This window comes from Macrosteles quadrilineatus, unplaced genomic scaffold, assembly GCF_028750875.1.
Source record: "Macrosteles quadrilineatus isolate MER2022 unplaced genomic scaffold, UCM_ALF_1.0 Scaffold_8__2_contigs__length_117827958, whole genome shotgun sequence".
NCBI lineage: Eukaryota > Metazoa > Arthropoda > Insecta > Hemiptera > Cicadellidae > Macrosteles > Macrosteles quadrilineatus.
Genome location: NW_026542601.1, coordinates 110,263,422 through 110,288,644, shown reverse-complemented (window position 1 = coordinate 110,288,644; position 25,223 = coordinate 110,263,422). Strand labels below are relative to the sequence as shown.

General features: G+C 35.0%; 1 protein-coding gene across 13 annotated transcripts in view; it reads right to left on the bottom strand.

Annotated features, from left to right (window-relative positions):
* The window catches only part of LOC129001447 (voltage-dependent L-type calcium channel subunit beta-1), a 234,315-nt gene that overhangs the window by 28,031 nt on the left and 181,061 nt on the right, over nucleotides 1-25,223 (bottom strand). For 7 of the 13 annotated variants that reach the window (XR_008491461.1, XR_008491462.1, XM_054428725.1 and 4 more), the window contains 2 exons: nucleotides 5,880-5,996; nucleotides 1,177-1,296 (listed from right to left, as the gene is read on the bottom strand). Coding sequence is in view for 11 of the 13 variants with exons in the window: in XM_054428725.1 (XP_054284700.1) it covers nucleotides 1,177-1,296; nucleotides 5,880-5,996 (237 nt within the window). In the remaining 2 variants the exon portion in view is untranslated. Of the gene's footprint in view, nucleotides 1-1,176; nucleotides 1,297-5,879; nucleotides 5,997-7,169; nucleotides 7,209-11,534; nucleotides 11,609-14,903; nucleotides 15,048-18,834; nucleotides 18,911-24,039; nucleotides 24,362-25,223 lie in introns of those variants that run through there. The other 6 variants (XM_054428734.1, XM_054428733.1, XM_054428732.1 and 3 more) reach the window with 6 other exon arrangements.

Below are 25,223 nucleotides of genomic sequence, written 5' to 3'. Positions count from 1 at the left end.
ACACATCTCTATTCGCCTTCACACCTGACTCCAAAACACAGTATGATGATCCACTACTAAACAACAGTTTAGATTATTTGCAGCTACAGGCAGTGTGTCATTGCCAGTGGAAAAGTAGCGAATTACTCTTTTGTAGAAAGTACCTGGAAATTATTATGGATTATCTTATATAATCATGGCAACATCAGAATTGTTTCCAATGATAACATTAATGTCATTATAGTCTACCAGTGTTAAGGTAGCGTCGTGATGATATCTTGAGATCACGGAAACATTGTGGTTATCTTTTGTGAACAATATTTATGTGACAAGACTAGAAGAGAGGGCAAACGGCAATTTCTGGCAAATTTAATTGGTCATCATTAAAAAAACTGAAATTTTCCAGTTCCATACAAAACGAAGACCATGAAGACCACAGTTTGCAGACATTTCTGTCATTAAAATTGAAGTACAATTCTTGGTTCTCCTGGTTCTTTACTTTGATTATTATTGTAAATTTTGTACAGTTTAACATTTTTGTATTACATTATATAAAATGAATTCATTTAATATTGTAGATAAAAAAATTTACTAATTTTTTTTAACAAGACTGTGGTAGGGTGGGTTGTATGGTCAGCCAGATCTAAAAAGGCACTTGGAAGATTGGTATAGAAGATAGAAAGATTTTCTATTCTTGAAACAAGCAATCAGTCTTCCTTGCACTTGACAATTTAACTGCAACTAATAAGCGGAGGTAGTTGGCGATTTTAATGTTCTTGAAACGATGCCATTTTCTGTCTAAGTCCAACCCTTCCTGCCAAAACTTCAGTATACAAATCCAATTGTCAATGCCCAACTAATAATTAATATTGAGGGATGCCTACAAATGACTCACATTTTCGGGAAAACCCCCTTGCACTGGCTGTGGTTCTGAGTTGACTAATGATTTTTTTGAGTCAGACAATAAATATAGACTGTTGAATACCAGCACCCAAGTTTTTAGGACTTTACCGCAATATTTTATTCAAACAAAAAAACTTCAAGGCTTGGCTCTTTCTTGAGCATCTCAAGTCAGCTGTTCACCGTGTCAGCTTGAAAGACAATGTTTCAATGGCTGTAAAAACAATAACAGCCCTATTTGGCTTTCATCATCCGTTTTGACATTTAATTTATTCGAAGAAACAAAATATTCTTTACCTTGATGTGGAGAAAGTCACGAATGTCAAAGGAGACGGCACTGCCGTGTACAGGAGAATCATCGTCCAGTGATCCGTCGTAACATACGTTCGTCCTCACCGCAAATGCCACAGGTTTAGACTGGAAAAAAAACATCACTGGTTAGTAATAACTGCAGAGAGAGGAGTGGGTCTAGTGAAAAATAGGACCACTGCCTTGGAAGCTTGGGTTCCAGTCCAGTCCATGAGCAATGACAATGATGACGTACTTAATAAAAATTATGGGTTTCTTAGGGCAAGGAAAATTGTCTCTTTATCTTGGAAATTTTCTTACACAAAATGTCATATTCCCTATTTACAAGATTATTTTTTAATTGATGACTAAGTACTAGAGGACCAACTGAAATTTATTGGTAAGGTTGGTTTGAGTCTAACACGTAGTAGCCTAAGGTTTTAACTACCAAATACTTCAATATCCTTCCTAAATCTTGCTATTTTGGAGCTTTTTGTCAAGAGAGAACACATCTACAATTAATTATGCTTTTGTTGGATTTGCTACAGTGTGTAACATAAAAATACAAGGTTGAGTATAAGCCTATGAAAGTCTACAATAAGGTAAATGTATAAGCAAGGGCAGTCCTTGACATATATTTTGGGGGGGGTCACCAGGGGGCTGGGGGGGTATGGAATACCCCCCAGCAAAGGAGGGGGGTCCGGGAAAAATTTGGAAATAACATGCTAAAACGAGTGGTTTTGAAGCTATTTTGAGGGCCTAGTTTAATGTGTTCAAGCTTCCCAGTTTATTTAAAGGTCAAAGAAATGTCTAAAAATAAACTTGTATAATGACATGTTTGGGCATTATTGAGACTTGGGGTTTTAATATCAAAGGAATACCGCAACATTACAACACATTCAAGCATTATTGAATTACAAAAACACCCTTTCAACTGATGGTGGATGTATTTTCCTTCCACCATGCTTTCAACTGGTGCCAATGTGCATGCTAAACAGAAAATGTCCAAAATCAGACCAAGATTTCCAACCAGAGAACTTTTTTTATCTAAGAAGTGTTTAAAAACTTGGACCCAAAACGACTGCATTATACCTGCCCAGTAAGCAACAGTTAACCTACACAAAGTACACTACCCAACTAACGTTGCCGTTGGCGTCCCGTCACTGCTACCGCCTGGAGAATTGGTTCTCAGTGTTCTAATTTTTTCTACGCCAGTGCCAGTGACATTTTACAAGGGGTCAACGTGAGAATTAAGTTTTTGTGCTACGATTTTGTGGTTGTGCTGGGAATAAAATCTGTCCCTTCCACATCTAAGTCTGAGACACTACCATTTTGTTGTTGTTTTATAGCTAGCAACATGCCAATTGGGTTGTGGTATTCTTAAATATGATATCAGGTGCTCTAAATATGAATACTATTTAATATTAAAAGTTTTTAAATTTGCTACGGTAATCATTGAATTACATTACTGTAATAACAAATTCCTAACGCTCAACTCAGATAAATTAATATTCAACTACCTTTCAAGCTTTGACTATTGATACAACTTCTTTTCTTTGTCCAATACCCAAACCCAATTCAAGTTTTCAATCTTCTAGGTTAAAATGAGTGATAACATTAAATGCCGAAAAATTAAATAAGAAGACGAATGCGGCCGAACGTCGAATGTCAGCATCGGACACTGCCGTTGCTGTATATGGCTGAAAGTGTCCGTCGTCTGCCGATCTTCCCTACTTTTCATAACGTACAAAAAAAACAGTCAGACTCGAACGATGAGTTTTAGGTTAGAGTTTGTAATTAGTCCTTTCATTCGCCACAAGAGTAAAGACTACAATGAATTTCAATTTGGCAGAACGATTTGCAATAAAAATTATTAAAGTTCCCCTGGTATAGTAGTTTATATATATAAAAAATATTTTGGGGGGGGGTCATGACCCCCCTGACCCCCCCCCCCCCCCTGGGACCGCCCTTGTGTATAAGAACAATGAAAACTCTGAATCCAATTGGAAATGTTTGCTTTCAATTTTCTTCTGTATGTACTGTATAAGATATTTGAATGATTACAAAATACAATATAGTAGTACCCAACGATCGCATAAGGATGGTCTCTATGACAGAAGTAGAAAATTTAAGGTAAAAGCCTTGGTGAATGCCTTTAAAACTTCTACGAGTGTCATAAAGGCTAATGAAGCGAGTTGTGTACACTACTTCACCTACGACCGTTTCTTAATTACTAAGTCACTACTCATAACTTCCAAAAGAGGTTATGTTTTTGTTTATAACCTCTCATAGCCACTGATTGTGATGCAACGACTTATTGTCCCAACCACTCACTCATTGTTGAATCAATAAAATTGATCTTAACATCTGACAAGTTGGTGTTCTAAGTACTGTTGAACCTAGTTAGTACTAACCTCAATAAAACAAATTCCTGGACAAGAAAAATTTTTCAAAATCCTCTTGAAACTTTCATAAAGGTCAATACTAAAAACACCTGTACAATGTAGTTATTAGGTTAAAAACCTACATAAGACGATTTTGTTTGTGACATAGGCTAGCACTTATTAACCTGTCTACAACGAATATTCTTAACCCAAAACGCATACAATGCATCCTCTATGAGAAGAACTTCTCATTATCTTAACCTCCATAGTATGTAGTTTTCAAAACAAACAGAAGCTTGTAACAACATGAAAACCCCACCCATCCCTCTTCCTTCCTCGAGCAGTCATTGTCTCAAGGAGCGAGGAGAAACCTCCATAAGACAAAAAACAGCAGTAACCTCGATAAAACGAACCTCTTCATTACAATTACTTCGATAATACAAATTTTTACCCTACCCCTTGAAATTAGTTTTATAGAGGTTCGACTGTAGGCTACAGTATTACAATTTTACTTCTTTTCTATCAATCCTTGAACCTAATTGGTTCATTACTCGTAAAGTAAAAACAACAATGCTGTAAAGTGAATCTTTTCAATTCTAAGAACTAAACTGAAACAGCTAGTTTAAAAAACGGTCATGGGTAAAATACACAACCTAATGGATTATTCTAGTTAAGCAACCAAGTTATGATCAGCTGTTAGTTAACTGTCTCAAGGGAAATAGGTAATCTACTTAGTAATTGATGGATCATACTAGACCAAGCAAAGTTTCTAGGTACCGGTACTAAGGTCACATCATGTAAAGTTCAAGTTGAAGTGTATAAGATTTTTAAAGCCATGAAGTCTACACATTTATAGAGTACCAGTTTTGATATGTCCACCTTGATTATCTTTTTTGTCTTGTTTACTGCACAAAAGTTGAATAAAGATTTTCAAAGGCTACGATTTCTACATATTTATCGTAATACAGTAGGCTATCAGTTTTTCTATTATTCGTCTTGTTTATCTATTTGGTCTTGTTTTTCCTTTTTTAGCGAATTTCCCTATAGGGAAGTAGCTATTACCGTAGGTCTCATGGTAAGACCTAAGCCCAGGACCGATTTACTTTTTCATTTTGATGTCCCCAGAGGCCAGAAACACCATTTGTTCAAATTTTTATATATCTATAGGCCTATATAGATATATATATATATATATATGTGTCCATCCGCACGATAACTTGAGTAATTTTTGTCCGATTTTGATAAAATTTGGTTTGAAGGTGTAAGGCAGGATAAACTTGAATGAGTTCGCGAACCAGCATGATCGGACTATGGGAACGGGGGTTTATAGGGGGTTCTATGGGGTAAAAATAGGTTTTTTCCATTTTTGACCCTAAAAACACAAAATTTCACAATTTCTTTTTAAACCATTTTGTAGAGCTTAAAAAAACAAATAATTTAGTATATTGAAGCGTTATTATGCGCCTAATTGTTACGGAGAAAATTCAAAAAAATTGTAATTTTAAAATTCCCATGTTATTCTTATGGAGAATAAGGTAACTGTTGTAGTTTGCTTGTTTATGAACATATTTTGATCGATTTTGGAAAATACTTTTATTTCTTACTAAACTATTATCATTTTATAAAAAAAATCTTTTTTACCCTCCCTGTTGCAGCAAACCAAAAGTACTTACTCGTTAAACTAATTCTATTTAAATAGGAAATAAATGTGCTATTTTTATGGAGGCATTTTAGTGTAAATCCAATCAGGTTAATGGAAATTCGCTTAGTCTGCAGGTTTGCTGCGGCGGGGGTATTTTTACTTTCTAGTTAAATTGCCACAAACAACCCTTTAGTTTCTTTTAACTGACTCGAGAGATTCTAATGTTCTGTAGCACTAGTTTGCATTTCAGTGCAAAAACATAGGTGTGATATTCCCGTCATATGCTTACGTCACCCAGACTGCAAACGCCATTTCACTACTTAGAAAAAATTATACAGTAAAACAATAACAATCAAATCAAAACACTTATCAGGTGATTTTCTGTTTGCAATCTGGGTGCCGTCAACCTATGACAGGAGTATCACACTATGTTTTTTCCTTCCACCATGGAGTTTACCCACCGGTGGGGAGGGGGTCTTAACCCTGGGGAAAGAGTTTTAAAGCTAGGAAGGGAGTAAAAAAGGGAGGAGATTAAACAGCTTAGGAGGGAATTAAGCAGTTAGGGAGGAGATAAGACGTATGGAAAGATTTTACAGCTAGCAAATGAGTTTATCAGTGCCATGGGACTTAAATGGGGAGTCAAACCATTAAATTAGTTAAAGAGGTAGCTGGAGTTGCTCACTCACCCTTGCTTTCTCCAGCTGGCTGAGGGCTTGCCGCTCCTTCTCCCTCCTCAGGGTCTCCTTCTCCTCGTCCAGCGACAAGTCAGATGAAGGCTGCGAGTAGTTAGAATCTGCTGAGCCCTGCAACACCCACCATACAATGACTACAAGAAACTAGGCTAGCTTCCATTCGGTGCTAGTCACCCTGTCCACAGAGAAGTGAGGTACAGAGGAAACATTCACTTGGTGTCTAGCATTAGTCGCTGGTGTCTAGGGCAAAGCCAACACCTTCACCATGTACTACAACTTGAAGAAGAAGATACCCTGTGCGATAGGAATATTCACACAGCGCTCGCAGCTCTTCCTTGCTTGTCACAAGTATATTTCCGGCACAACATATTAGAGTTGAAAGCACACAGTTGTCCCACAAAAAGTTTTGTTCTGTACCTTACTTCTCTGTACTATATCTAGGTTTGCATTTAATATCTTTATAAAGTTTGTCCTAAGTTCAGATATAGTGATGAACATAATCTGAGTCAACATTTCACCAATCGACTTTCCTATAAAACCTAACCAGGCACATATAATATATTGTGATTAATCATTTAGATTCAAAGATTTCAGTTTTTAAATCTGTTGTGTACACTTGTCGATAAATAATTACAAACACTTTTAAACTTAAATTAGGAATCTGTTCAGTAACTAATGAGTTTGCAGTGTTTTATCATATCACTCAAAATAACTAGCTTATTTAAAATGGGTACTCCAAAATAATAAACTTGGGTGATCAGAATGTGAACTGTGAACATTTAATGTTGATTAGATCCAAACACAATCAATGTTGATCAATGTTGATGTATGCAACACCATTGAATGAGAATACTTGAGCACCGTAAAGATTTCATTTGCTACTTTACTGGGTATTATTCACCTAAGAACCAAAGAAATATTGGGTACTGCTTTAAATAGTAACTATATTACATGCCAATGCAAAGTCTTATACAAGTTGTATCAATCTTTATTTATTTATTTTAGAGTTGCAGCATCAAACTCAAATAAGATTTTTAAATTAAGTGTACTCAATAGTGTATACCATAAGTAGTAAACTATTTGTTTCATTTTTTTTCAAAAATCACAATAATCGATCACCCTATATTATAATATTTACAGTGAATGTCTAAAAATGTACAAATCGTTATAAAATAACAGATTTTGAACAAAAAAATGTCCCCTAGATGTATAATTTAATCATTGACTAACCTTAACAGAGTCATGCAAAGAAGAGTAAAAAAAAGATAAATGATTATAGCTTACCAGTGAGGTGTACTTGGACATAAGTTACTGGTCACACCACTAATGCAGCATGCAACACATACCACACACTTAGCATATTGTTGAACAATCAAGTATTGGTTGGAACATTATAGGTTATGTTACAAAACATTAGTAGGGATGTTTAAGTTGGTCTGAGAATAGTTTATGGACTATTGATAAACCTTAAAAGATTTAGATGGTTTTCCGTGTAATTTTCAACACTTTTACAATGTGTTACATACAATAATGTGTTATTATTTATAGTTTTTTTGACAAATTAGGTATCCTCCACATACCATAGAGTATCATATTAGAATTTGACTAACCTAGTTTTAGTCAATTAGAATACAATAGCTAGACACAAATAATTTATAAACCTCAGGTCTTTATTTTTTTTTCAAAGTTCATTTTGGGATTTACTATGAACCACCGAAAAAAAGCTATCAATATGGCACCATTTTTTGTTGGGGGGGGGGAGTATTAGTGCTATTGAGATTTTACTTTTTTGTATAAGTAAAAATAGAAAGGGAAAATAGAAGGAAACGGTCCAAACTTTAGTCATGAAAAAAAATAAATTGAGCACTTATGTTAGAATTGTGATTAGTCTACTTTTAGGTATAAGCTATAGACCATGTTAATAAACATAGTATTCATATTGATTTGTATAAACGCAGCAATTTATTGTTATGATAAAAAAATTCAGCCTGTCAACCTAAAGACAAAAGAGTTGGTTTATTTCATAATTATGTGTGGATAGCAAAGTACTAAAAGGCTGTATGTTTTATTTAGTTAAAAATTTTGGTTTTATTTTTTAGATGTTATGAAATTGTGTAAATTAAAAAATACAGCTTATTTTTACCTTAACAACCCCAAGGAATTATGATTAAAATATTGATTTTTTCAAAGAATGTGCTATTAGAGTTCCCTAAGTTTAAAAAAAAATAACTTGTGTTTTAATATGTTAATTTAACCAAAGTTTAAACTTTACAGGATCTAAATCCCCATAGGGACTCTGATAGTATTTTAGAGGTTGAAAGCAAAACCCGAGCCCCTTAGTTTTCAACAATAACAGAATTAATTTTTTATGTAAAATTTTGATAACAGATTTAAAAACGGAATAACGTTTCCTATTGCCTGCGTAACTTTTAACTTTAAAAGTACAATATTCAAGCTTTAGTTGATAAACAAACACAGTCATGCTTGAATATTCTGTGTTGATGTGAACAGCCATAACATGTGCAGGTTTGAAAACTGTGCATGAAACATAGACCAACACATGAAAATGGATTTGTAAATGAAATTTTAAAAAGCAGCCATGAGAGGAAAGTAGTAACACAAAGAAAGATTCTGAAGAAATTGACAGAAAAGTAGAAGAAATTTACAGATATAACACACAGCAGTTTCCATTAACTTAAATATTAAGATAGCATAAGTATAAAATGTTATTTTACAGATAAGACCAAGTATTCTTCTTTATTTCAATATTAATTCATTTACGAATTGATGAAGGACAAAATGACGAGGAATAAGTCATCATTTATCTTCTTTTTTGTTATCAATGCCGGTCAGTGGTATAGTTGTAAATATTCCAGTGTGGGAATGCTCACCAAGGTCGCAAAAAATACAGGTCTCTTACAAATATATAGGTTCTTTGGAAAAGGCAGAATGTGAACGTCATTCCCACTCATTCCATCCCCACTACACCACTGACATCGGTGGCATTTTAACAGGAGAAATTACATGAGAAAGTAATAAAACGCTTTAAGGGAAAGCGGTCAAAACCCACATATGTGTTGAGGATGTGTCGGGAATTTAACCCGTCACTTCCACACCGGAAGTCTGAGATGCAAACAACTAGGCTATAGTCCTCGCCACCCTAACTTGAGGCAGCCGAGGGCCGCACTAGATATACGGCGTGCGGCCTTGGGCTGCCTCAAGTTAGGGTGGCGAGGACTATAGCAACACACCCTAATGTATAAACATAAGAACAATTTCTAACTGGGCTTCTGTCTGTGTTAGGTGAGTCAGTTGCTCATCAGTATCACAACTAACCAAAAACCTATGGCAGACTTGTTTTGGGTTCACGATTCAGTGCCACTTCTAAAATTCATCATATAGTAGTTCAATCTTATACTAAATCGGGGATCGTCTCACTTCTGGGATTGTACAATAGGTTCCTTGCGCAAACCTGAGGGCCAATTAAAGTGCAAGATTAAGAGGCTGGTGACCTCTTTAGAAAGTGTTCAGTTTGTACTGTAATTAGTATTTGTGCTATAGTCGAAACTAAATAATGAAAGATGGTTGCACAGCTAACCCACTAGCCCTCTAGTAGTACATTGCAATCGACTTTAGTGCAAGCCGACAGTGGTATGACAGCTCAGTTAGCTAAGGCAAAGGCGTTGCACTGGCGAGTGTAACATATAGGTCTTTCTACATGCGCAGGTCCGTTTCCCGTAGATGTGCAATCCATTGAGCTTGCTAATATGTGGCTTAGCTGAAGTTGAGGGCCTGCCTTAAATAAACGGTGTCCAAAATCGGTGGAAGTTAACGGCATTCGTGAGTTTAATTTGGATTGCACACTACAACACCGGTTTTGCTTCTTTTTACTTTGGCAAAGAGGAGCAGGACACGGATATGGTATGGTTTCTTTCTGTTTGGTGCCAATATGGGTTAAAATACCGTACTCTTCTTCATAAAATAGTCTACAAAAACCATACTGGGTTTCCATCAAAATTATTGGGTTTTCACAATAATCACTGCTCTACAAGAATATTTTGGAACCAGAGGTAAGCTAATAACATGTCTGGAACTTTAGGAGAGGGGGGTGGTCAATATAAGTACTGTATCTAATCTTCCCTTTAGTACATAACCAGGTTAACTAACATTTTATTTAAACTTCTCCAAATAATACGTCATCACAAAACTTGGTTAAGTCTGAAATTGGTCTGAGGTTTTCTACCAACAAATAAGGTTGAGAACATAATTAAAGTGGTTTAAATACCTGTAATGTCGACAAACCCAAGTGGTCGACATTTCAGGTATTTAAACCACTTTAATTGTATCTCGATAATCCGGAGGCTACCCATTAAAAAAAAAATGAAATTAAGAACATACATGTGGTTTCCCACATGGCAATTAATGTGTTACGTGTGTAGACTTGTTACTGGTAGACCTACAATAAGTTAATCAAATAACGTTCAAAGACACAATAGCGTGTGTATAACCCCAATACTGAAATTATAAAGTTATAATGCTGACAATCCGTTTAGTAAGTTAGGCCTCTTTCCTATACATTTGACTTCTGTTTACAACTGAAGCTTAATATGGAAGTAAGAAACTGGTACATGTAAGTTAAAACTGATAAAAAGGTTTTAGGAAATGTTTAAGATTGATTTAAGTATAAAGAGGACTTCATCATTTGAAATGGCATGGGCAGAAATTGTGATATGGAAAACCAATTAAAATTCAACAATGGCGTCGCTGAAAGACGATGAACTGAATGCACACGCTGATTAAACTTTACACTGTGCTCGACTCGAGGACTGGCTATCGTATTCTAAAAGGGGGTTTTCTTGAGAAACTAATACATAGTTGTATTAGAGTCTTCTCCATATAACTTAGCCTAGTAACTAAGTAACTTAGGCTGAATTATACCTTGTGTGCTGTCGCCAGTTATGGTTTGGGAATAGACCTGATGATAAACTGTTAGCATAATTGCAATAGGCATATTGAAACATTTGCATTGTATAACCTAACTTAAAATGGCCAAACCGTAATTTTAAAATTTGTTATATTACATGTCTCTTAATTTACAGAACAGGTTTAACTTCGACTACCTATGTGAACTCTTTTGCTGACGTTAAGTGGATCTTAAGAAACCCATCGATCTACCAAGTTTACACTTCAAAACCTTTGGCTTTCTTTAGCTTATGCCAATGTCATTGAGCAAAGTCACTCATTCAATAACAAGTAACTTTATGATATTTTTAATCAATTGCAAAGTTATGTAAACACCAGATAAAACTGTAGCCTAGGTCTAATCAGCAAAGTTTTGATAACCGACTTCATCAAACTCACAAACGAATATCAATATGTGAAAAAATGTTAATTTGTTATTGAATCCATCAATAACAGTCCAAACGCAAACATAACCTAACTAAAGTAGGTAGGCCTAGATAAGAAAAGTTTATTTACCTAACTCAAACTTATACAGGTACCAAAGTTCTGACCTGCCCCCTATTAGGCTAGGCCTACCCAAGTCAAAGTTGTTGTCTAATTGGATACCTTAGTACCTAATGAAGGTAAAGTAAATTATTAAATGTGCACCAACACCATAACAGATGTAGGCCTACATGTCAAACCTACCAAATATGGCATTGTTGTAAGTTCGTCCGAGTTGAGGAGTGAATCTTCAAACACTTATTGAAACTTAAAGGTAGTTAAAATACTGCTCATCATGACAATACTTAGAAAATTAATTTAATTTAGGATACTTCCTTGTTTCTTGATGTGAATATTTCGAAAATGAAAACAATAACAAACAGTGACAGCTGATCAGCTGGCAATGACATTTCTACAACAGAAACCAATAGCACAGGACCACTGAGCTAAAATTATAACTGGAGGTAGCACTGCCATGGCAGAAGTCTGTCAAAAGCGAGTCGCTGATTTTGTTAGGTTGGTATAGCAGTAAGTTTTCTTACCATAGCAATAACATGGCTTCTTATAACTAGGTTGGTATAGCAGTGAGTATTTTTGTCATACTTGAATACTTTTAATACTTTAATAATTTTCTTTGAAATGGCGACCATACAAAGTAGGTATTTTAAGCCAAGTATAATAATAGCCATAGCAATAATATGGCTTCTTATAGCTCACACCTCACGCAAACATTGCGGCTGGCGACACGCATCTTTGACATTCAGTCAGTGCTACCTCCAGTTTAGAATTATAGCTCAGTGCACAGGACTCCCTCTTGGTTTTCTAAAGTTAACAGCTGTTTATATTTTCGTCAAGAAATTAATAAAATGCTCGTATCCGTTGAATATGTATACTAATTATTATACTACTAGTAATAATGGATCTTTAGTTTTTAGATTTTGTCTATAAGAACATATTGTTTTAATAATTTTTAAAACATATTTCAGTTTGAGTTATAGCGAATCATTCTCAGTCCACACTGTAAAGAATGTATAGCAACCATCCTTTGCAACCCAATGCTTATTTCAGCTTCAGAGTCATCAAAGATTAATTTACAGGCAAATTTGACAAACAAATTATATAAATAATTTTATAAACAGAGATAAACAGAGATCATCTCAGAGTGTTTTTACCAAGTACTTGGAGTCAACGTAGGAAAGCGTTACCGAACCAAGACAGGAACACCCTGGTTCCGTTAGCGCCATCAGAAAAATCAGAAAAGAACCGCTTTCGGCCTTTAGGACTTTTAGCCTTACCAATAGGATGGAGGCTGTCCTCTAAACAGTTTAAGAGTAGCCACACTCACTCGCCTGTCCCACTGTATACAGTATTTAGAGTGCAGTCTTATCGATCCAGCCATGTTGCCATATCTACTGTCTTGTCCCTGAGTGTACTGAACTGTACTGATTCACGATTCTTCCGTTGTCTTTGGCTTATGAATTATGAATTTAGTTAGGTAAAATTCGTAAAAACTGTCTAACTTGCGCTTGGAAATAATGTTTTCCAATTTGGTGTACACATCATGTTTGCTAGAGTGAAAACAGGTGCATGTAGCTTTCACCGTCACAACTCTATAGATTTATTAATTTGTATATTCTCTGTACCCTTAAACTAAAAGTTGAATTCTGAACAGACTCTGACTATATACCTTTTAATTGCTACCTTATTTCTAAGTGATTACCAGGAATTTTTACTGCAATGGTTGATAAAGACTGACACCAGTGCTGTGCAAATTATCATTTGTGTTATGAAATTAATTGAACATGGAAATAAACTGAAGAATTTGGGATTTATTATTTATTAGCCTACTCCTAAATTGAAATTCTTATAAGAATAATGTGGGTCACTAAATCGGCTGTAAAACAGTTACACACACTAAAATCATGTTAGTGTGTGCAACTGTTTTATAGTCGATTTAGACTGGCAAATCTCTATCGTACTTATTGCTCGTTTTAATGAGAATCTCTTTTGTATTTACACTAAACTGTGTGACAGAATCAAAACGAACAACTTTATTATAGTTTATAAACATCTATAATGATAATCAAAAGATTAAACCTTTGACTCCCAAATAGGCAATTAATTATTAAACTAAGAAGTAAACAAACTAAAAAACAAATGTAACAGCTGAAGCATCTTTAATATTTTAAACAACTAGCTATCCTATTCTCTAATGCGAGCTATGTCTGTTTGTGTGTCTGTCTGTCTGTAGTAGGCTTTACAGGGCGTAAAAAAGTGGGCACATAGTTTACGTAGTGATTCCTTGGGACAAAATAAAGAGAAATTAAGAATAACGTGTTTCTCCAAAATCGCTTCGTTAGCGTCGTAAATATCCGCCATTTTAAATTTTTTACATAAACATTTTTATTTTAAGATTTTTTCAACCAATGTTTATAAAGCTTGGTATGTATGGTAGAAGATACCCATGTTGAAAAAAAATCCTCTTGATTCAGCTTAAAATTGGAAAATGATGGTAATTTTAATAAACTTAAATTGCTCAAAAAACGGCAAATTTTATGAAAAAAGGCCACGAACACTTTTATTTGGCATTTTTTATTCCCTATCAAACGATACCAAGTTCAAAAAGTTCGGATAACAACTCAAATATTACGATTTTTTGTTGTAAAATGGGGTAGACTTGGCTGGTATCTTTGGGCTGTATCAGTTTAGTATTTTAGTCGTGGCAGCCGCAGAGACAAACAAACTATACAGGGGTGTGGGAACTGTTAATGACGATTAGATTAAGGTATCTACAATCCTAAAATGCTATGGGAAGGGAGGGAAACAGGTCTGCAACGTAGGAAGTGGTGATGGAAGTAGTTAAGGTGAGCAGTCCGGAGTGTGGGTACTGTTAATGACGATTGGATTAATTAATTTGGACTATTTTAAAGTTATAACCCCCCTCCCGAAATCCAAAATGAAGGACATCTGAAAACTACACAACACGTTTTTTTAAACTGCAATAACTTAAAGCCCCCTATTTAATATGAACCCCCAATTTAATAAACCCCCTATATTATAGGGATTTAGAAATTTTTGTATGTAACCCCCTCAACAAATAATTGAAACCCCCCCCCCAACCAGTTCTTAAACCACTGTCTTTCATTGTGGTAAAAATTTAAAATATTTCACAGATACTAGTCTTCGTTTTAAAAACAACTAATAATTTAGAAAAGTGTATACAATTTACAACCCCCCCCCCCCCCGAAATCAACCCCCCACTCTAATTTGTCTGTATCAAAAACACATTAGTTGCATTAGACTACAGTGCTTAGTATTTTACCAACTTCTTATTATTATTTTACTCAGTAACAGATTTTCTCCGAGGATATTTGCAACAACCCCCAACGAAAAAAGGGGGCCTGGGGGTGGAGCCCCCAGCGAGCCAAAGGTGAGTCATACCATTGGACTATATATACCTATACCTATAGGTATATATAGTCAACGGTCATACCTATACGTCCAGTGTACACATAACGACGTCGCCCAGTGTATTACTCGTATTTAAATAACAAGATAAAGAAGTATTCTAACCTCATTTCTGTGATTACAGCACGGAAATCTCTTGGCAGCACAAATGATATGTAGGAAACACATGATCAGCTGATTGCATAAATGTATAAAAAGTTAAAACTAATCAGCTGACTAGAAACCAGCTGAGACGAGGCCGACACTACAGCGTCTTCAACAATGATAAAGGATAAAGCCTACGCGGTCACTTCATACAATTGAGTCCATCTTTCAATTACACTCTGTCTAGCGTCAAAACGTTGCACGGAGTTTATTTCTGAATGCTGATGAACTAATCAGAAAGACAATCAAATAATTTTATTTCAATTAATGTTTTCGCTCTTTATGTCTGTGATATGGAATTTTCCTAATGTGATTGTCTGTACTCAATAAACAATCGATGGTTAACAAGCGAGTAAAAACTTGCTTAGCTCGACGAAATATATTTAAATGATATTTACAGTTGACTTGAGCAATGTGTACTATTTACCACTTTTTACATACTATTACCACAACAAATATTGATATTAATTCACAATTTAAAATTTCAAACTCGAAATTAAAGTTGTATATAGAATTTAATTCACCAGGTATGTATGTATAGTTATTTTAACCGTGGATTGGTTAATAAAGTGAAATATTGCCAATAGTGTAATGTAGGAGTTGAATTTCTATTATATCAAATTTGTAAGCCAAATTTATTACCAAGTATTTGTATCCTGTCAACTTCTTTAAATGTTTTCGTTTTACATATACCTTTTTTAATGAACATCAAATAGTATTTAATTTTGTTTGAATAAATATAATTTAAATGACAAATAATTTTCGAAAGTTCACTTGTTTAAATACATGGATAAGAGCAAGAGAATTTGCCCGTCCTTAACTTGGCAAGCTATTATTTTGGCATGAGTTAGCAGAAGGCGAAGCGGGGATTTGGTATTACGGAATGATTGAGAGACACTATGCGGGTTAGAGAAAGGGGGGTCATAGTGGGGGGGGGTCATAGTGGGGGGGTCACATGGGGGTCGCAACCCCTCCGACTAATATAGCCTAATGTATGGACGGGCCGGCGTCAATGTCCTACCATTCTATATTGTACTGTCTCCAGCCAATCCAAACTTTTATAAAATGTTATAATATTATAATGGTATGATCCTTCTTAAATTTATGTTTTATTTTATAAAATTGTTGTTTATGAGATTAATTGATGAACTCTCGCGAAAAGCAGGGATTCGACGTTATGTAAAATATTAAAAATGTATTTTAAGTCAATACCAGATGTAGCACAGTTTAAGGATTATGATTATTATAACTGGCTGGGAGCTGAGTGATGATAGTGTTCTAACATTTAAATGTAGCCTGATCAATCCTAAAAATTCAGTAGCTTTTGTGGTTCTAAACTGTCCTGATCATTGGGCTATCGCTATTACGATCCTGGCTACTGAAACAGCTGGTCTAGGCAGTAACAAAGCTACAAAGATAACCTCAATCCATTTTACACTCATTATTCACTCATATTTGGGTTAAAATACACACCAAGGTGGTGTATCCATCTCAACTGATAATGACAATGATATTTGAAAATGCATTTTATTAGAGGTGGCTGTGATATAGTTCAAAACAAACATTTACTCAAATTAAACTACTAGGCGTATATATAAAATCTAAAAAAAATCGTAGTCTAAAATCTAAAATCAGTAACAATCGAGTTAGGAACCAATAAGTTTCCCATATCGCATAATAAGTTTGGTTTGAGTGACGAAAGATGTAAGTATACGTTTTTATTTATCTTCCTTTAAAAATGTATATTAACAAAAATCCTCAACTTTACCGTGATTGTCCTAAAATCCCAGGTTAAAAGGTGGTACATAAGTTACGCTACCAAATTAAAGGTTCAATGCCTTTTCATTTTCCGTTTCCCATTGATTCGTGCAGGAAGTGATCTAACACTCTTGTTACCAAGTTGGCAATCATTCAAGCATCTGCAGCGCGTTCCGTCGTCCGACAAAGAACAGCTGACCTGTGATAAACATTCTTCTTCTTCTTACTTCACAGGTCTACCAGAATATTATGTTACACAGTCAATGATGTATGCTGTTATAGCTATGCAAATAAAAATACTGTAGAGATAAGTAGAGATATAGGGGTTAAATTAATATTTACGAATTAAGTTGAACATTTACATTACAATTTAAATTTTAATGTAAATTGGTGGTTGTTAGCTCTAATTTTAAATTAAAATTGTTTTTGCAGTATAAATCTAGTGTACAGGTCATTAGTGTTAAATAAAATTATCAGTCAAACTAAATCATAATGGTGATCGAATTGCGCCTATTTGAGGTTCCCAACTCAAACGGCAAGGGGATAAAGGATAAATTAAGTTTTTTTTAATGGTAGTTTTTATGAAAAAATTATATTGCCATGCTAGAAAGACATGTATTGTTAAAATGGAGGTCATTTTTGAAATCCTCACACAATTTACAATAAAAATTATACATAAACAATGGGGTATTGGGGTCCCCAAAATATTCTGTTCGAATCCCGCCAACCACCATTAAACTATGTGATATCGCAGCGAACTTTCAAGCCTAGCCTGGATCAATTAATTCGTAAAACGGTTCTGAGCTACAGCATAGAGTCTTGGGATGTGAAGGTGGGACAAAACACTGTTTCAAAATAGCTGTGGTACTGCTGTATTGTTTAATAAACATGGCGTGAATGTAAATGTGAATATATTTGTACTAATTATTCAGATTTCTTATATCTAGAGCTGCTAAGAATATTTTGTAGTGATATAGTCTCCTAACAGATCGAGTAGTTTTTTTTTACATTAATATACTGCATTTTTTCGTTTCGTGCTTTTTTCTTGTGACCACGTGCGTTCTGTTTCTGGTTGTAGGACCTCTCTAAACTAATTTGTTGTTTTTATACTCTTGCAGCTTTCAGACACAAAATTAAAACATAAATTTACAAAAGTTCAGTTTAAAACATGTCTTGAACCATGATTGTAATAACCCCTACTTTACATTAACTCGATCTATTTGTAGTACTGTAATATTTTTCCTCTAATAAAGGTGAACATTTTATAATCATAGCTAAGTAGTCATATTTTATTCTTAAGAGGTTTGTCAAACGTAAGTATACCTACATATATTTACATATATTTCAATATTTATCAAGCCTTAAACAAAAGATTAAAGGATACCTACTCCGCTATGCCTAAACCTAGAAAGACCCGTAAAAAATGTTATTTTCTACAAATTATAAATTTGCAATTCAGTTTTTGGCATTCGAATATATTTTAAAGCTTTCCCAACAATCCCAGAAACACGTGAATTTAACGTTTGATAATAGTGTGTGATAAATCAATAAATAAGCAGTTTTAAAAACGTCTCCTTTAGAAGGGTATTTCCATCTACAAAATTAACATTAACAATTCTGATGTGCGAAATCTTAACAAGAAGTCGATCCTGTTAAACTTGGTACAACAGAAAACTGCGTGTTGTCAATGATCTGTGGATGCGATACTCCCTGGTGTGGATTAGTGAGTGCTACGACTATCAGTAGTACTAGCCTGATAATTAGACCAATTAGTAAAATTACAAGGTAAAAATGTTGTTCGAATTTCACTATAAACTGTAGATTCCTTAGTCACCATTGGTTGGATGGGATATTAAATTTCAGTCCTGTCTTAAGGAACATGTCTGCCTTGATCAGTTCACTCAAGATCGCGCCACTCATCCTACACTCGTCTCCATTCCTTCGAATAATCAACATTTCAGATAAAAGTATAAAAGTATGAAGAAGGAGCCATAACGTCAGGATTTGTATTACGTGTTTATGATAGCATCTATCATTGATTTTTGGATACTAATCTATATAGACAATTTTAAACTGCGGTTAGCTAATTTTGGTTCAAAAATAAATCCACACTTAATCTTACTCGCATGTTTACCTCATTATCAAACTCCTCGGGGACGAGTTCCAGAAGATCTCTCATGTTCGAGTCGATGTGTTCATGGCGACGAAGACGTGCCCAAACCTCTTCTCTGGATATCATCGCGAGTAAGTAGCACTAAACTACATCAAAACTTGTCGGAAGCAAACTGCGATCACTTTCGTAGAGCCTAGGGCTGTAGAACTACTCTACACCAAAACTTATCGGAAACAACCTTCGCGATCACTCGTTCGTAAAGGTTATCAGCTGACAACTGTCAGCAAAGTCCAAGACATGCTTGATCATGTCAATTGAAGATTAGTCAGTTAATCAACTGTTTGAATTCTTTACCAAATGAATTACTTATATTGAACCAATACTCTTGCAACAATAAATTCATGAGTAATAGGATTTGCTGTTTCTTCGAGAATTATAAACTATTTTTTCAAACAAGGTTAATTTTGCCCAAAACGTTTAAAATCACACAACCCTGCCGAATAACGTCCCTCGTGTTCCGTGGTAAATCTATATGAATATTTTAAGAAAAAATTGTGGAAAATCAAAGACTTGTAAACAAAGAATCACTGCGCGCGGTCTACTAGTAAGCCATACATAACTCTCGGTTGTAACTGGTATTCCAACGGCTCAAAAGCCTCCTGATCGCTGGAGTCTGGGCTATTTTGGGCCGCGCACGCTCGAGTCAGACGACTGATTGCTCGATTTCGATTCCGTGTTTTGTTTATTGAAGCCAAATTACTCATACTTGTCTGGGAAATTGCCCACCCGTGTGTTGGCGTTGTGAAAGAACATTACAGCTGTTTTACTTTTCATGCGTTTACTTGTAATTTGTACTTTAAAAAATTATTCGTAGTAAGTGATTAATCAATTAGTTGTATAGTCCGTAGCAAACACTTGGTAGCGTATTGAATGCAATGTCAAATGTCCGTAAATGGAGTGAGATGACATGTGTTGTTTTGTTGCTGAGATCAGCTGTTTCTAATGATCAAATGAAACCCTTGTGATAAGGAACAGCTGGATCGCAATGTTAACTACCATAACTTATACCTACTGATTTGTCCTCAAAACGGTTCTGTAATGCTACTAAAGTTTTATTATTATGTTATGCTGTATCACAAGATAGATATAAAGAAATCGACAGCTCCCTGAGTACTTGACGGGTGGTACAACTTTGGGTTCAGTGTTACAACGCTTACAAAGTACACCATGAACTTCATGTGCTTAAAAAATCATTGTTCAACGTATATTTCCGATTTATGAGGGCTTTTTAACTTTTTGCAAAAAAAAGGCAAAAAATAAATACAAAACATAAGGATTCAGAGAGTGGTATTACAATAATTTTGAAAAAAACAGTATTAATTTTAAAGTCCACTGTCCACCAGGAGTGTTTTGTAAGGTGCGTTTCTATTCAAAATGTTTAAGACTTAAAATGAAAAACAAATTTGCCAAATTTAAAGAGAAATCCATTAGTGAGTATCAAATTAGGCAAATAGAAACTCGCGTACGTCTACAGGCTTGCTGTAGCGGGGGTATTAGCAGTTAGAGATTATACAAAAATGGCCACAACCATCGGTACTATAACTATATACATGAAATAGTATGTCAAGCAATTCATTTACTGAGGCACAACTAAATAGTTCCCAACTAATCAATGAATGAATTATGTGAGTGGGTGGGTGTGATATTATAGCGTTAAATCAAAACGAAGAAATTTCTTTAGACGGGATCATTTACAAGCCCGATGATTAAACCAGCTGATTAAAGCTTTGAACTATAAACACTTTTTGTTGTATCGTACCTACTGACTTGTCTCAGGACTACATAAATCCATAGTCAATGATTCAACCTTTAAATCAAGACTTTAAACCAAGACTGTCGTCTAGTCGATTAATGATTAGATTACTGGCAGCAAAACGATACCAACGTTTAACAATCTACTTAACCTTCTAACGTTACCTAATAACGTTCTAACGTTATAAATACGTCTTTACCGAGAGGGGGGATGCATAAAACTAGGGTACTCAATCTGCAAAGTACTAAATATGAACAATATATGAAGATTGTAAAGTATTACCACTAATTTTACTAACGAAGGCCTACTATTTTAATAGTTGTTTATAGCTATAACTTACACAAGCAAAATGCGTAATAGGCTACAGTGCTACAGTATAGACTGTGAGCTTATTTGACATAAGTTACTCGTCGACCAGCTTTTACGTTTTAAGTATGTTTAAGCATGTTCAATAAGCTGCCACGACATATCCAGTTGTTGGACTTGAGAACATTTGAGGCAGTGTTAACCACTTTCATCAAGAGCCGGGCCTATTACGATATCTCAGAGTATTTAGGGGATGATTTAAGAAGCCTGTAGCCTGCCGGAAGTATGTAAATAGTTGTAAATATTGTTTTTTGTATTAGTAATCGTGTTAAAGTGACGCTGTCAATCCCACATTGTGGGTAAAGGACGAAGAAGGAGGTATTAAGGTATTAAGGTATTAAGTTGACGGATAAAATTCCTAAATTGGTGATCGTGCTAAATTTAGAGCGAAAATGATGAGTTTTCTAGGAAAAAGGTGAGCAAGATTTGAACATTTACTAAATGTTTATCCAGCATTCAACACAACATCAAACGCAGTTCAACTTCTTCACGAGTCATCAACTCGGATGACGTGAACGAAACCTTGTTGGTTCAGAGTTATTTATGTCTAAACACACGTTCGCAAAAAGCCATATTTAGACCTTTATTCAAGGTTATGTTGTAAAGAGTATAAAATAATTTACTCATAAAGTAATTGAGGATCATGAGGTTTTATTTCTAAAAATAAACTAGTCTTAGCAACCACCCAACCTAAGATGTTTGAAGTTTAATGTCGTTTTCACCTTTTTCATCTTAATATCACAGATCGTACAACTGAGTTAAGGCATCGTAGTTTAGCAATAAACAATGTAAGTAATTTACGATTCATCAAGGGAAACATCAATACGGCGAAGATTAGCTTTCACTCTTCAAAGGAAACTGTTGGAAAGTACGACGAAGCTCCTTGACAAATGAAAGGTAGATTAGAGGATCTATCTGAAGATTTTCACACACGGATAATGGTAAAATATTTCTTATCAGAACTGTATAAAAGTGCCACTTTTAACGCACAGGTAAGAGAGAGATGGTAAAGCCGGTGAACAGAGGTACTCCGGAGGGCAGGAAACCATTGGGAAAACCAAGGATGCTGTAGATTGGCGAGGTTACTAAGGACCTACAGAGTATGGGAGCAGACCTGGAGCTGGCAGAGGACAGAGGATCCTGGAGACACATTTTGGCGAGGCCATAAAGACCATCTAGGTTTTCAATGGCCACAGGAGTAGAGTAAGGGGGTATAAAAATGCTAAATATTTTACAAATAATGTGCATTACTAACAACTCGTAAAAAGGTTTTCTCACCAATACTAGTTACAGTTACACAATGAACATCCTAAAATGACTTGACCGAGGTTCAGCCCGTTATCATTAAAACTGCTTTTTAAATCTTGCATGACCATGGATTCTAAATAGGTAGGGCCTAACGATCAAGAAACAAGGCAGGCGGAAGGGTTTATTTATAGTAGTGTAGTTTCAAGATCGAATTATTTAAATAAAACACGTAAAAGCTATGTTAGACTTAATAGAGGATAAAATATGATTCGTACTTTTTTAGATAGCCTTACAGAACAGAGGTCAAGAAATAATTTGTGGTTTTGTAGATGGACCTAAAGAGGCTATGGCTATGAGATCCTTTTTGTTTTTGTAGATCAATCTAAAGACGTTATTTGTTTTTGTAGATAGATCATGAGATGCGTTGTGTTTTCGTAGATGGACCTACTAGAGAGGCTATGTGTACTTTGCGTTTTTCTGTAGATAGACAGACCTATACAGAGGCTATGAGTTCTTTTTTTTAGATAGACCTACAGAGGGCATGAGATTAGTTGTGTTTATTTTTATTAGTTCAACCTAATAAACAGATACTAAGATCTGCTTTGTGTCTTTGTAGATGGACTTAGAGACTACTTTGCAATGTGTTTTTACCCAGTCACTTAAGAGGAATGGTTTTCTAACTGGTTGTGTTATATTTTGCTTTAATACTTCATAGGTTTTGTAATCCATGACTGGTGTATATAAAATATAACAGAAAGGCTAAAGAGCTCGCCTTCAAACCCGAAGGTTAAGGTTGCCAGTTTAATCTCGTAAAGAATAAGCTTTTACTACTAAGGTGTTAGTTGTCAATGGACTACTTAACACGTCTGTAACAAAATGTGGGATGATTTATGATTTGAGGATTTATACGAATCGGCATTTTCTCAAAGATATTTTGTAAATTTATTATTGGATCTACAAGTTAAAATGAGTGGTAATACCAAGGCAGCTTTGATTTATTTGAAAATTTAAAACTAAGAAGGTATCAATAAATTCCATCATACAGTTTTACAACCATCCAACAATCATGGTTGCATATGACATTGATTTTTTATGATGGTCTGGTCAGCATATTAGCCTAAATATGTACCAATACTATCACAAAGAAATCGGAAATGATTGATAACTAATAAAAATGTGACACTACAGGTTTTTCTCAGGATAATGAACATACATAATACTACAGAATACTAAGGTCTTCTTCTTGACAAATAAAATGGTTTAGTATTTTCTACTGCAATAATCATCTTACTTATAACTCAAAAGCAAAACTACTGCCTGACATTATAATAATCCAACGTTTAATAACCAAAATTAGTTAGTTCGGGCCTAAATTATATAACAAGCATATTAATTAGACTGTATAAAGTTATGAAACAACTGATGATTTTAATACGGTCGGTTAATTTTGCTGCATTAGTCTTTGTTTTGACTCCAGAGTGGGTGAAACACCTACACAATCCATTACAAAACCTAAAGGACAAGGTTTTATGTGATCAATGCTCCACGAGTCGTACATCTTGATGACGAAACAACTCGACTTTACTTTTACATAACATATGGCATGAGAGGAAGCCTGTGAGACTGTAATTGTAATCTTATAAGCAGACAGGTTATGTTGGCCACAAAATGGCGTCAGGGCCGGGGTGGGGAGTGTGTTTACTTGCGGACAAAACTCGGCGAACTAACCTCAACGGCAAGCACTACTGTACTCCAACCAACAAACAAGTGTGAATTATACTATATCAAATACACTGTACCTGGGTGAATAGTTTGTTGTACCTATGGTTGTAACCCATCATATTGCACCATGGTCCTTAGCCCAGTTACATACATTTGCACCTTCAAACCATAGGGAATCACAAAATTATTACATCGGAGCTCATTTCGCACTAGCTTCATCCACTCACGAGTTACAACACATATTTGTAAAATTGAAAATGAGAGTGAAACTCCATGTGGAATACTTTGGGGTCTTTTAAGTTAGTAAAACGTTTTGGGACACTTTTACCCCTAATCGATAGCACTTGGGGTCTCGCACGCACATGTAGCACAGATAAAAAAAGTATAAAAATACAGTTAGCGGGGTTGAACCGGAATGATCAGCGGCTGTAGTGCAGCAGCTGGCCGCCAGAGCGCAGGTCGCCTATCGACCCGTGGGGGTGTGCCGCCTCATCTTTATTTTCCTCTGTCGTATTAATATTGCAAACCCTGTTGTGGATTATGTCAGCAAAAGTAAGCCCTTCCGAAACTAGAGCCCTTTGAAGCGGTGTAATTTCCGAAAAAGTAAATTCGAGGCGCTTTAACTAGAAGTTGCTTATAAACTTCCTCTTTCTGAATATTGCAACTGAATAAATTTAATTGAAAATTAATTAGTTACTATTTTTATTGTTGATTATATGTATAATGGGTGACAATCCACCAGGGAACTAATTCAAAATAAAAATAAAATACTAACCCTGAATAAAATTTGATGGATAAAATATGAATTAAATACCCATAGTACCTAATATTTTGAACAGCCATTTAGCAAACTAGGATTGTAAAATTATGAATTTAAACCTAACTAACATGCTAACATCCATCAAACTAATTCAATCAAACTGGTTTCTCTAAAATCAAACTATACAATGCCCTTTTTACCCTATTTTTTTATTTGATCCATGAAGCTGTAGTCTGTTATATACTACATACTGAATAATTTCCTATTTCGGTGCATTTCGCACACTGAACACGTTACGGATGTAACTGCAGATTTAGAGTGCCCATAAGGACAAATGCATTCTTGATTAATAATAATAATAATAATAATAATAATAATTTACCTGCACTTCATGTAAAAAATCTGATATTGTGTTATTATATTCAAACCTACAACAGTCTTTATTTATAGGGGATGTTTGATGGGATTTGACACGTTTTAAGGAATTTAATTTGTTTTGAA